The 13,980-nt window shown below is 33.4% G+C and overlaps 3 protein-coding genes and 1 long non-coding RNA gene across 5 annotated transcripts; all 4 read left to right on the plus strand.

Moving 5' to 3' along the window:
* The first annotated feature begins 573 nt into the window (after positions 1-573).
* si:dkey-111e8.5 (uncharacterized protein LOC566993 homolog) lies at positions 574-1,974 on the plus strand. The gene is made up of 5 exons (XM_046839531.1): positions 574-717; positions 832-853; positions 1,047-1,244; positions 1,346-1,554; positions 1,756-1,974. The coding sequence occupies exons 1-5, from the start codon at positions 709-711 to the stop codon at positions 1,825-1,827; spliced, it is 510 nt and encodes a 169-aa protein (XP_046695487.1). The 5' UTR covers positions 574-708; the 3' UTR covers positions 1,828-1,974.
* Positions 1,975-2,086: 112 nt separating this feature from the next.
* LOC124379289 lies at positions 2,087-3,574 on the plus strand. The gene is made up of 3 exons (XR_006924396.1): positions 2,087-2,428; positions 3,081-3,117; positions 3,417-3,574. It is a non-coding gene; the product is annotated as an uncharacterized LOC124379289 (long non-coding RNA).
* A 1,143-nt stretch (positions 3,575-4,717) lies between these two features.
* On the plus strand, positions 4,718-10,022 carry LOC124379253 (ring-infected erythrocyte surface antigen-like). 2 transcript variants are annotated; one of them, XR_006924393.1, is made up of 9 exons: positions 4,719-4,775; positions 4,923-4,976; positions 5,538-5,548; positions 6,190-6,214; positions 7,806-8,009; positions 8,093-8,286; positions 8,724-8,769; positions 8,972-9,676; positions 9,740-10,022. XR_006924393.1 is itself a non-coding variant. In XM_046839494.1 (8 exons), the coding sequence occupies exons 2-8, from the start codon at positions 4,958-4,960 to the stop codon at positions 9,592-9,594; spliced, it is 1,122 nt and encodes a 373-aa protein (XP_046695450.1). In that variant the 5' UTR covers positions 4,718-4,775; positions 4,923-4,957; the 3' UTR covers positions 9,595-10,022. The 2 variants fall into 2 exon arrangements, 1 of the variants encoding a protein (XP_046695450.1); XM_046839494.1 differs by having other exon boundaries at positions 4,718-4,775; positions 8,972-10,022.
* A 595-nt stretch (positions 10,023-10,617) lies between these two features.
* LOC124379281 (DEAD-box ATP-dependent RNA helicase 27-like) lies at positions 10,618-12,394 on the plus strand. The gene is made up of 4 exons (XM_046839532.1): positions 10,618-10,673; positions 10,752-10,846; positions 11,127-11,178; positions 11,266-12,394. Exon 4 carries the CDS (start codon positions 11,388-11,390, stop codon positions 11,883-11,885), a length of 498 nt encoding a protein of 165 aa, XP_046695488.1. The 5' UTR covers positions 10,618-10,673; positions 10,752-10,846; positions 11,127-11,178; positions 11,266-11,387; the 3' UTR covers positions 11,886-12,394.
* The last annotated feature ends 1,586 nt before the right edge of the window (positions 12,395-13,980 follow it).

Raw genomic sequence — 13,980 nt, forward strand, 5'->3', positions numbered from 1 at the left:
ATACCAAATCACGCCAAAGACGCGTTTCTACAACCCAGTGTAGACACAGCCTGTGTTAGGGCTCCATCTGCTGTCCAAAACGAGTAACTGCATTTCGACTACCACATCAAATATCTATATATAATCATTAAACAATAATAAATGCAGGGAGAGTTTTAAATATTTTAAAAATAAAACCCCCAAAGATAAAGTCCTGTTTTACTGTTTTAGATCATTCTTCATGCTGTCCTCTGTCTCGTGATATAAAAGGGTATTTAAAGAGTAATAATAAAAAAAATAAAACACCATAAACAATATTATAAAAATTGTATATAAATACAATACAATAGTATTAATATATTAATATATTAATATGATGTAAGGTCCAGTTACTAGGGTGACATTAAAGCAGGTAGTAGTAATGGGAATTATTTACTTAAGTACATGTCCAGAGCCCTTCTTTAGTCTTGTAAAACATGAGTATCTGTACTTTAATTGGAGTGAGGGATGTGTTTACTTTTACTATCTCTGAGTATGATCCTTGTTCAGTATTTCTTGTTTTATCCGCTGTATGATTTGCACACGGCTCTATAGGGCGTGGTTTAACAAAGTGAAAGTACTGCAGTGTATTTTCTCGTCTATTGTGCTACCAGAAGCTTATTTTCCACAGTCAGAGCTGCAGAACATCGAAATTGTGTCCTACAGAATTTTCTTTTGTATTCGACTGCTATGGCACTAGTAAGTGTTTTTTTGTTTGTTTGTTTGTTTTTTACAGTGGGATTATTGAGTGTGATTTTCTGATTGTGGTAAAATCTTCTCATCTGACTTTCTGCTGTTGGTTTCTCTTTTCAGAATATATTTAAGGGAAATAAAAGTAAGTCAAAAGTATTGCGTTGACATTCATTATATATCTACTTGCCTGTAAACTTCCTAACACCTAACACATCTACAGCTTATATATATATATATATATATATATATATATATATATATATATATATATATATATAAAAGCATGCTGTTTCGGTGTGACCAACAAGTAGAGTTATTTTCTGTTTCATTTTCAGTAAGATGCTTTGAAGTTGTTCCTGATAACATAAAACCATCCTGTGAACAGTTCACAAATGATCTTAAAAAACAAAGAAAATCTATGGAGATAACTGACAAGGCAGATTGTAAAGCAGTCCTGTTTTATCAGCCCATTGTTTCGAGGGCTGGGACTGATATTGAAGGTGCACTGCAAAAAATCAGTAATGAATACGAAGGTATGTTTTTATCGTTCTTTAATAACTTCATTAATGTCTAAAGTTTTTTTTGTTTTACTGGGAAATAATACATTTTTTAATACTATACATATGGTTTACAGAGAAATATGTTGCTCTAGTGGTGCTTCATCACACATTCGACCCAGAATGCATTGTACCAGACAGCAAAAGAGCTGTGAATATACAGAATAATGAGAAGCCTGAGAAACGTCTTGTGGTTGACTGTCTGTTCCATGAGGATTCAGGACTGCTGAAGTGCCGTATGAACAATGAAGCTAAAAAGGAGGTTGCAAAATGGCTCCGTGAAGTGGTATGTTCACTTTCTCTTATATACAATTATTTCACATTTTCTCTCGACTACACGTGAATGTTTTTCTGATTTCTTCTTGTGCAAACTTTATCTGTTTAATATATTTGTATTTTTCAGAACAAATTTATAAAATGTATCTTTGTTTTTGGATGAATTGAATATGAATGATCATATTAATATAAATATTTATGTGATCCACAGAAACACAAACGAAATAAAAAACAGCAAAAAGACACAGTAAGTCATAGTGTCATATTAACACATCGTGAATAAAAATATGAACATAATTCTACAGCAAATAAAATCCAAGTAAAAGCCTAAGAAAAGCTGAATACAAGGCATTATTGCCATCCGTTGTAGCTTCGAATGTTTCTGTTCATAGACTCTATATGATCAAATTTTATAAATGTAGCTTTAAAAAAAGAAAAAGATCTATATATAAGAAAATATATATATATATATATATATATATATATATATATATATATATATATATATATATATATATATATATATAGTATGTGTGTGTGTGTGTGTGTGTGTGTGTGTGTGTTTGTGAAATACTCACTATATTGTTATTACTCTTAGAGACCTAATAATCATATGTTCATATCCACAGTTCACAATCCAAAATTACACATTTGGCTTTCGGACACATTTCAAGTTTCTTTTCTACTTCACTTTTATTTTTTTCTGATTTCATCTTTTGCATCTGTTTTTAATCTTTAATATCTTGATTTTGCAGAACACATTTACCGAATTGATCTTTGCCCTTATTTGTTTTTAGTTGAAATGAATATTAATCATCACATTAATATTACATTTTTTTAATCAACAGAAACAAAAAAAAGATAAAAAGAAGCAACCAGATGAAGTAAGTCATAATGTCATATTAACATGGATAAAAACATCATCTACAGCAAAGAAAAAACACCAAATATAAAGAAATGATGAACTAACTCATAAAGTTTTTCCATTTCTTGGTGGACCAATCAGTAGACCCAAGCAGAAATTGCCTTTAATGATTGGTTCATCAGGATTGCAGGTCATATCCTCAACAACTTAAGCTAAAGCTGGAAATAATTCACTAGTTGAAGGCATTAGCTAATATAGATAACATTTAAATTATGTTTTGTCATAAATACTTTTCCCCCAAAACATATTCACAATTGGCTTAAACTATCACCAGTAATTAAAAAAAGGAAAAGTATCATAGATTTTATAAAGGAAAGCTCATGATGGAAAATTATGTCCAGTTCAGATGACAGAATTAAGCAGCAAAAGGGGAAACCAACATAATATTAGGCAGGTGGTCATAATGTTATGCCTGATCAGAGTATATATATATATATATTTTTTCTACTTCACTTTTATTTCATTATATTTTTTCTATTTCATCTTTTGCATCTGTATTTAATCTTTAATATCTTTATTTTGCAGAACACATTTACAGAATTGCCCTTATTTTTTTTTAGTTGAAATGAATATTAATCATCACATTAATATTACATTTTTTTAATCAACAGGAACAAAAAAAAAGATAAAAAGAAGCAACCAGACAAAGTAAGTCATAATGTCATATTAACATGGATAAAAACATGAACATCATCAACAGCAAAGAAAAAACACCAAATATAAAGAAATGATAATCGAACTCATAAAATGTTTTTTTTTTATGCTTGTAAAAGTGTAATAAAAACTATGTACAAACATTATTATTATTAATTGTAGCTTTAAATGTTTTATATAATATAATGCTCTATATAAACAAATTTGATAAATGGTTTAAAAATGGTTTATAAAATACAGTTACAGCTTCTACAAGGTGGAACATTGCCTTCTTTAATTGAAATTTCTTTTAGGACCACCATGAGAGGACAGGTGAAAGACAACGGGGGAGGTTTTCTCTTAAAAAGCGTCGATCTTGACTCCTACAGTATAAGTACATCTGGTCAGGTGGTAAAATACAATCATCCAAGTACAAAGTAAATGATTTGTTTCGACAGATATATATATATTATTTAAAGTAAAGAGAACAAGGCAGAGTATTGCGCTTGTGTTTCAGCTGATGTCATTATAATATTAATATTTTGTTATGTTACTATATTATTATCAGTATAATTTTTTCTTTATGTGCCCTTGTGACTGTATACGAGTTGGAATGAAATCAGACTGACACTGCTTGGGGTGCTGGGAAAAATTTACACCCAAAAAGAATCACTCCTTAGACTTTCTCTGACCATATAAGACATTTCCAGGTTCTAGAAGTGATTTTTTTTTGGGGGGCTTTAAAATGTAATTTTACTTATTAATTATTAAATTACAATTAAATGCAACTCTTGCAATGGCATGATTTATGTGAATTATAGACTACAATGCTCTTGTGAATGTTTCTCTATTGGATAAAGTGAGTAAATATCAGTAGTTATACATGTCTTCAGCTTTCAGAATAGAGTGAAATGTGGGACAGGGTCATTTTCCTTGTTTCAGTTTGGCTGAATAGATTTTTATTGAAATACAGGATGTGCTCTATGTATCTATGTATGTACGCAATTATGTATGTATGTACCAATAAAGAAAGACAAATAAAAAATTAATAATTGATAACTGTTTTATAATTTTTGTCATATCTACACAGAAACTAAGTTTTCTTTCATGGAAAAACTTTTTGTTTTGTTTGTTTGATTGTTTGTCCTGACCTGAATGCTATTGGCATGCTGTGGCATGACCTTAAAAAGGTGCTTCATGCTCGAAAACCCACCAATGTGGCTGAATTACAACAATTCTGCATGGATGAGTGAAGCTAAATTCCTCCACAAAACACTTTTTCACACAGGGATATGTAGTTTTGGATTTTGTTTTCCCTCAATAATAGAAACCTTCATTTATAAACTGCACGTTGTGTTCACTTGTGTTATCGTTTACTAATATATACATTAGTTTGATGATCTGAAACATTAAAGTGTGACAAACATGCAAAAAAATAAGAAATCAGGAAGGGGCGGACACTTTTTCACAACACTGTATATGTCCTTGAAAATGAAATGTCGAGAAGCCTAGAGCAAAAACAGGAAGAGGGCGGGGCATGGTTTTGTGGAGAGGGAGGGGCTCTCTCCTGCGGGTGGGGCGCGGGGGGCTATTTAAAGTATACGAATGTGAAAGTGAAAGAATCTGAGGTTGAAGCATCTACATCCGCAAACGATTTATGAGAAGCAGCAAAGGTAGGAAGAAAGGAGACAAACCATACACTAAAATATTTTAGCGCACGACCATATTTTCTAATAGATATTATTTATATATAGAGTGTATTTCTATTTTTTGTGTATCTGTATAATGAGATTGTGGATATTTCTTTTCTTCCTCTGTAGGATTTCTAACAGTCTGAACCTGTAGCAATATTAAGATGGACGATTTTTTTGGCAGTAAGTTAAATAATACAGAATATATAATATTATCATTATTTTAGGTTGGATTATGTTAGCATGTAATTGTGCTAGATGTTAGTAGCTTAGGCTTAAGCCTTTGTCCAGCATATATATTTCCTTGATCTGTCTAGAATTGTTATGAAACAGCTACCAAACCCTTTCATACGTATTTATTTAATCTTAACTGTCTCTTTCTTTAAGCAAGTCTAAAAATGTTCTGTCTCAAAAGAGTAAAGTCTGGGTGGGAAATAGCAACAAACTGCAACATCACTGGACCACATAGTCAAGTATAGATAACTAGGCTACAATTGTGTGTGCTTGACCCCTTTAAAGCCTCAAAAAAACCACAAAAACTAGGAAATATAAATAGGACATGTCACACTGGACCATTTGGTCAGTGTGATTAGTCACTTCTGGAGGTTTAATTGCATAAGTCTGAAATGAAACACTTATAGCTCATGATTGAGAGATATGTAAAAGTGTAGAGATTGCACATGATTTCTGATTTTAGTTTTATATTGCTTTATCTAAAATGTTTAAATCTGTTGTTTTTCACAGAATATTTTTGGGTAAGTAAATAAATATATATTGTCTTAAATGACTTGCTTATCATGTCACTCACACACACACACACACACACACACACACACACACACACACACACACACACACACACACACACTCATAATTATCTCATAATTATGACTTATCCAAAATCTGCCAATCAGAATAATCATAATTAATAAGTAGCCCACAATAGACAATAGAGATTGCACAGTGTAGACCTCTGCTGGTAGAGAGAGGAAATTATATAATAATATCCTTTTACCTTAATTTCACTCTTTTGACAAAAACTGCTCCAACTCGCTATTTCTCATATTGTAAATCATGCTACTGTTACACTGAGGGCTTATTTCTGTTTATGCAGCTTCATATTCATTCACAAACCCACATCGGGCTGATGGAAGGCATAAGCAGATTATTTTTATTTTCTTTAATCACACAATTATAGTTGATGACCTTTATTATAAAATCTGACATGATGAACACATGATGTCACATCTTCTGATATAGAATTTGAAAAAAAGATTTTATTGGGATATTTTTAGACACTGTGGTTGTAATGTAAAATATAAAAATCCCACAGTTTAACACAGACTTAAAAATTACTTTGTATGAAATCCTTACATGGTAATATTTATTTCCACAGCGGCCCTTAATACCTGAAGAGCCATGTGAGTATAGGACAATTACAAATATTGAATAACAGCAAACAAAATGCATCCTTTAAAAATCCCATTGAGGATCCTTCCTCTCTTTTCTGTTTGGACAATGAAGGTTGTGTAGACCATGTGCATGATCACTGCTGACAAAATATGTTGGACAAACCTTCTGAAATGATTAACCTTCTTCTTCTTCAATCGGCTGCTCCCATTAGGGGTCGCCACAGTGGATCATCCGTCTCCATACCCCCCTGTCCTCTAAATCTGCCTCTTTCACACCAACTACCTGCATGTCTTCCCTCACCACATCCATAAAACTCCTCCTTGGTCTTACTCTTTTACTCCTTTCTGGTGGCTCCATCCTCAGCATTCTCCTAACGATGCACATGTCCAAACCATCTCAATCTCGCCTCCCTCACCTTGTCTCCAAAACATCCTACATGGTCTGTCACTCTGATAAACCCGTTTTTAATCCTGTCCATCGTCGTCACTCCCAAAACCTCAACATCTTCAGCTCTGCTACCTCCAGCTCCACCTCCTGTCTTTTACTCAATACCAATGTCTCTAAACCATACATCATCTCAGGTCTCACCACAGTCCTATAAACTTTCCCTTTCACTCTCACAGATACTCTTCTATCACAAATCACTCTTCTCTCAGCCTGGCTTCCACTACACTTTCCCATAACTTCATGGTGTGACTAATCGACTTTCTCCCCTGTAGTTACTGCAGGTCTCCACATCTCCCTTATTCTTACCCTAGGTCGTTACCAGCACTATAACAATAATTATTACATTAATTATTATTATTAATAATAACAATACCTGTGGTGGTCGTTGGTAACCCGGGTCTCGACTGATCCGGTATGAAATTCTGATTTTTTATCCGCATATTTGATTTGGCTGGATGCCCTTCATAACGCAACCCTCCCCATTTATCTGGGCTTGGGACCCTTAGAAAGCGTGCTCTGGTTCGTGCAACCCTGACTAATATTATTCATCTGAATTCTGTTTAAATGTGCTGGGAAGTGCACAAGGTTTGTCTTGGCAGTTCTTTTACAGATTAAACATTTTATCGTTTACTTTTTCAACATAGACAAAAAAAAACCACACCTCAGATTATAATAATCTCATTTTTAAAGTGTAGCAATTAATAGTAAAATGTTGCTAGTATTACATTTGAATTGCCCGTGCCAACATTTAGCAACTTATTTGCTAAGAATATACTGATCAGACATAATATTATGATCACCTCCCTAATATTATGTCGGTCCCCTTTTGCTGCCAAAACAGTCGTGAACCGTCGATCATTAACAGCATGAACTTCTTTAGAAATATGACCTACTGGAGCTCGTCTGTTGGATCGGACCATGTGGACCAACCTTCATCATCAGTAAGCCTCGGCCGCCCACGACCCTGTCACCGATTCCCCTCTTCCTTCATTAGATTTAGACCAGGAACAGCCCAAATTTCCCACAATTCTCACAGATGCCTATTTTTCCAGCGCTTAACGCATCAACTTTGAGGACAAAAAGATTCACTTGCTGCCTTATAGTTTTATATATTTAGAAATAATTAATTTGTTATTGTTTTTTTGTTGACAGGCAGAAAGTTTTTGGTCTGTATATCTGGAAAAACACTGGATGCTGACAAGATGTTCATAGAACAACTTAAAAATGTAATGAAAATAAATCTACAGGAGGTTTCTAAAGTGGATGAGTGTGATTTCATTCTGGTTTTCTGCCCTGTTGCATCACGAGCTGGAACTGACATTGAAGCAACAATGAAAAAGCTTCATAGAATTTCAGGTATTCAAAAGATATATTTTCTAAATAATTAAATATTTATTTGCTGAGTTACTGTTACATTTAATTCATTTTTTTTTTTTCAGACACAAAACCTGCTGTTCTGGTGGTGCTTCATCACACATTTGATGTACATAGCATTGTACCAGAAACCTGGAGATCTGTAACCAGAAAAAACCTGATCGCAATCGAGTGTCTGTTTCATGAAGATCTGGGATTCCATAAGTGTGAAAAAAATAATGAATCACTGTCCAAAATTACAACATTTATTAATTCTTTGGTACTTATTTTTTCTTTCCTTTTTTTTAACTAATATTATGTTTTCTTATTATGCTCATGTTTTTGGTCCTAGGTCTTAAGTCATCTATTAGGTGTGACATTTATATATATATATATATATATATATATATATATATATATATATATATATATATATACATGTTTTGTATATTGTATATATACTGTATATATATATATATATATATATTACATAGATAATCGCATAATGTTATAATTATAATAATCATGTATTGTCTCCATACACACACAAAACTATTTGATTACAATCAGATGGTTGTAAAATGTGGATAATTTACTTGACCTGATGCTTTTTGCAACAGCTTAAGGTCTTCTATTAAGTAAGCTGAGTAACATCTACAGTAACTCATGTAAGTCATCATTTCTCCCATCTAATAAAGTCTTCTACTGTTATAACAGGAGAAACCACAATTGAATGTCAGGAAGCAAGAACAAGGTGGACCAGGTAAGTGTGACAGATGTTTTTCAGTATAGTAAGTTGAGTGAGTTAATAATTCAAGATGATTAAGCATTATTCCTACACACACACGCACACGTGTGTGTAGTGCGTGTGTGCATGTGTGCGTGTGTGTGCATGTGTGCGTGTGTGCGTGCGTGTGTGTGTGTGTGTGTGTGTGTGAGTCTAATTGTTACATATATTTTCTCAGATATAGAACCGGAAAAAACAAATACAAAAGTAAAGAACATTAATAAAGAACAGCAAAGTGAAAATGCTCGACATCAACTACTGAAAACAAACTACACAAAAAACAAATATCCCTTTTTGGAGAACATGGAGGAACAACTTGCAAAGAAGATACATTTAGTTAAAGACATGCAAGAAGACGTAGTTACAGAAAAAGAACAGCTGAGTGATTTAAAAGAATATTTAGACAAAAATGAGAAGACTCTTGCTGAGAAAGATGCAGAGATAATGGATCTACATAAAAATTTTCAAAAAAACATTCAAGAGAAAGAGAGACTGGAGAGAAATGTGGAAGAAAAGAAAATTAATATACAGGAAAATCTGAAGAAATTTCAAAACTATGTAGAGAATAATGAGAAGACTCTTGCTCAGAAAGATGCAGAGTTAAAGAAAACAAATGAAAAACTTCACAAATCCACTGAAGTACTTAAGGAGAAAAGCACAGAACTGGAGAAGAAGCACAAACTTCTGAATGAGACAGAAACACAGCTGAGGAACACAAATAAAAAACTGGAAACCAGTGAAAATAAAACGAGGACACTGGAACAAGAGCTGGGGACTCAAAGAGACAGAGAGAAAAGATAGAGAGAGAAAAAACCCAACAGCTTGAAGAGAAAGACAGACTTCTAACTGAAAGAGAGACACAGATAATGGAAAGAGATAAACAGCTTGAAGAGAAAGACAGACTTCTAACTGAAAGAGAGACAGAGCTAATAGAAAAAGATAAACTGATTCAGGAGAAAGACAGACTTCTAACAGAAAATAAACAACACCTTCAGATGATGGTGAAGACACTGGAAGAGAAAGAAACACAACTCAGAGAGATAAAAGAAGAATTAGAGGGAAAAAATGGAATTTTAGAAAAGAATCAGGCACAGCTTAAAGAGAAAGAGAGACAGCTGGAAAACATGGCAGAAGAACTTCAAGAGAAAGACATAATTTTGGCGAAATATACACAAGCACAGCAGATGAAGGATGACAGCCTGAAAAAAAGGGCCACACAATTCAAACAGGTAAAAGATTAATTGGGGCAATAAAGAGAATTAGATACTGCTGAAACTGAAAATTATAATATAAATGGTGTATTGTTATCAGCACAGGTGTTTGGTGGCCAACCACTGAATGATATGTTATAGATGTTGTAGCTCAGTGGTTAAAATGTTGTATTGAAGTTCCAATCCCATCATCACTAAGCGGCCATGTCTGGGCCCTTGAGCATGGCCCTTAACTGATCAGTTGTATGAATGAGATAATTTATCGCCATCATACAAATGCTGTAAAATACATGAATGACAGCAGGATAGACAAGAAAACTACAGAGAACATGATAGAAGTACAGATACTGTATACACCTGAGCCAATGGTCTGTGCAGCAGATCTTACACTTATTATTATTATTATTAAGTTATACGATTTTAAAATTTTAATTTTTGCATAACCATAAGAGCAAGCAAGTTTCTCCATCCATATTAGAGAGAGTCCTGAAAAGTCCAGAATGTAGAGTCCTGAACATTAATGTCTTCCACTATTTTCACAGAAGAAAGAAGAAAACAAAAAAGAAAAAGCTAAAAAAGATAAAGAAGAAGAAGACAAAAAAAAAGAAGAAGAAGAAGAAGAAAAAGAAAGAGAAAAAGAAGAAAGAGAAAAGGAAGGTGCAAACACAGGTGAGTGTGAAAGATTATATCTACAGTCTGTATGTTTGTAAAATCAGTATCTGTTAAATACATTTCTGTTTTTTCTAGGGAGTGAACAGCATGGGACTGAATGTCATACGGAGTTAGACGATAAATCACAGGAAAATAAAGACCACCAAGAACAAGAGAATACAATATATAAGGTAAGATATTTTACTTTTCCCGTCTGAAAGAAAACTTCTTAATCTCCTCTACAAATTGTGGCCCACTGCTGAATAAACACAATAATATATTATATTTATACAAATAAAATATAAGAAGCCTGAACAAATAGTTGCTGCAGCATTTCACTAAGTTAGAAATTCCAAAAATCTTAATTTTTACAGCTATAAAACAAAAGATGTTCTGCCCTGTGTGTATATATTTATTTTTTGCTCTGATCTTTACAGACCTGTACATTAATATCTTCTACTGTATTTACAGGGAAATGAAGGCGACAAAGAAAAAGAAGATGATGAAAAAGATACAAATGCAGGTAAATGTGAGCGATTGATTCAATATCAATTTATCTGTTTGTCTGTGTGTCAATATCTGTTTATCTGATACATTTGTTAAATCACAGACGATGCTCTGCACAAATATACAAAACTAAATGAGACGACTACAGATCAGGAGAGAAAAGAAGCTCCACAGGACAGAGATCAACAAAAGGAATTAAATAAAACACAGGAGGAACAAACAGAAATGGAGAAAACAGAGAACAAACATGTGAACAAGGAAATGGGCAAAGAAAATAACGAGCATCACAATGTTGAACACACACAGCAGAAAGAGAACAAAGCAGATCTAAATCAAGAGAAGAATAAGAATAGAATAGAAACTACTAAAAACATGACGCATGGTACTGAAAACCCACTGCAGCTAGTAAATGTAGAGACTCCAACTGAGACGCAGCAAGTGAGAAGTGACACAGAATTTGGTGAGGGAGATAAAGTTCAGCAAGACACTGCACAAAAACTAATGATGAAGAACGACACAACTAAAGAGCAGGAGGCACAGGCCAAACAGGGATTAGAGCAAACTACAAAGGAAACACCAGAGAAGAAGAAAGAGAGGGAACCAAAGAATGAATTGAACAAAGACAATGTGGCATCGCTGAAACAGGGGCAAGAAGAGAAGAAGCTAGAAAAGTCAGGTGAGAACATTGACAAAGGAACAGGAGCTGCCAGTGAATGCAGTTAAGCAGCCTGGGAAGAAGAGATACACAAAAGACTCAGAAAAAGACAGAAGTACCTCAAGAAGAGCAAATAAAACAATTATATATATACTGGAGAGTGGTTACATATTCCTCTGCATGATGAAGTGATTAGTGTTGTGCCTCTACTGCATATATCTGTATCTTTAACTGTAACCTTAAATCTGAATCTGAAAATGTGAAGATCTGGTGAAACTACTGTCTCTATCTGTATCTGTTTACAAACAGCTCTCAACACTGGTATATAGTGAACTACTAAAGAATGATATTTTATTTATATTAGATCACTGCTGTGATTAGAAACAAGAGATGAAGTCTTTAGATGTGTGAATTTCCCTCTAGGATGAATTAAGTGGTCTTTTTCATCTTAGATGGCCCTTGGGATAAAGCTGAATTATTGGGAGATGGTTTTTCCTTATACATTTAAACTATTTAATCACTGCATGATGTTCCTGTTGCCTCAATTCATTATATAAATAAAGCAAAACTTGTGTTGTGATTGTGTTTGATTTAAAGATAATAAATCCATACACCTGTTTACTTTAACTGCTCCAACACACTCACTGAGAGTTACTGACACACACACTGTATCACTTTAGAGACAGGAAACATCTGCAATTTCATTACTGGTGCGTATCTGTGATCAGGTAAAAGCTAAAACTAGATGTACAGCATGAATATACTCGAGGAAGCAGTTTCCTCCTTCCACCAGGAAAGAAAAGATGTGAAGCCTTCACACTAATCTGAAAACACCAGAATATTTGTCAAGTTAAATGTAGTATTATTATAATGATAAAAATAAAGCTATGGTGACTCGAGAAAAGCTCTGCATGTTCAAGTGTATAAATATTACTATTTACCAGAGTGAAGTAGTTCTTTAAGCTGAATTCTGGCAATCAGAGGGTTAAAAGTGTGTGATAAGACTAAAAATGAAAGTGAAAGATGCACTGTGTTATTGCATTTTTTTTAAGTGTGTGTGTGTGTGTGTGTGTGTGTGTGTGTGTGTGTGTGTGTGTGTGTGTGTGTTTGTAATAATAATGTTGGGTTTAGCTGTTATCTTAACCCTAACCATAATTCAGATTTTCCTTTCTCAGAAACTAACTAGTACTTCCTGTTTTTAAACTTACTTATCAGCACTTCTTTATAAATAATTTCTCTTTTTGCTGGTAGAGGAGTAAAACTAAATATAGACCTCCTAAAACAGCAAAACCCGTCATCTCTAAAGACTCAGTGGGTTATATGTCCATAACTGTCTCAGTCTATGTTTATCACTGTCTCAGTTCAAGACCCCTGCTGAACTGTAGCTGCTGGACTTGTGTGGAACTGTGAATTTTGCCAAAGTGATTGTGTGGCTCAGATTAATGCAAATATTACAAAAAATATTTTAAATTGATAAATAAAGATTTAAAGAAGAAAAGCTGTTCTGAAAGCACATTAAGATTGTTTCTGGCAATCAGAGGGTTAAAAAGGGCGGAACTCACATGAGATAGAAAGTGAAAATGCATTGTGTGTTTGCACTGTTTGAACGATTAACTTGATGTGATTATGTCATGTTTTGCTAAGTTTTTTCCTTGTGTGTGTGTGTGTGTGTGTGTGTGTGTGTGTGTGTGTGTGTAAATGATCTTTTAGCTCTATTTTTCTTTTGAGTCTTTTACTTTTTTTTCAGGAAGTAACCAGTGTTTCCTGTTTTCAGCTCATACGTACCAATATGTAAGGGTTTCAGATAGAATTTTAAGATAGAATATTTATATTTATATTATATTGATATATTTTTCAGATAGAATTTTAAAGTGTTGGGGGACAAAATATAAGTTCTTGTTGAATTTATTGGTCAGCAGAAATGCTAAAAGAGTTTTTAATCTATAAATAAATAAGGGATGAAAATCCACTGAATGATTGGGGAGTGTATTACCATAGTCCATACGCATCCATCCCCATCTAGATTTATGTATATACATATTTTTTTCTATAGTTTATACTTTTGTTTATTTATCTACTAATTTTTTATCCTTAAACTCTATTCCTTTTTTTATGCTTAGATGTTGGACAATCATACAAAGCATTTCACTGCATGTTGCACTC

Source organism: Silurus meridionalis, chromosome 25, assembly GCF_014805685.1.
Source record: "Silurus meridionalis isolate SWU-2019-XX chromosome 25, ASM1480568v1, whole genome shotgun sequence".
In the NCBI taxonomy this organism is placed as follows: Eukaryota; Metazoa; Chordata; class Actinopteri; order Siluriformes; family Siluridae; genus Silurus; species Silurus meridionalis.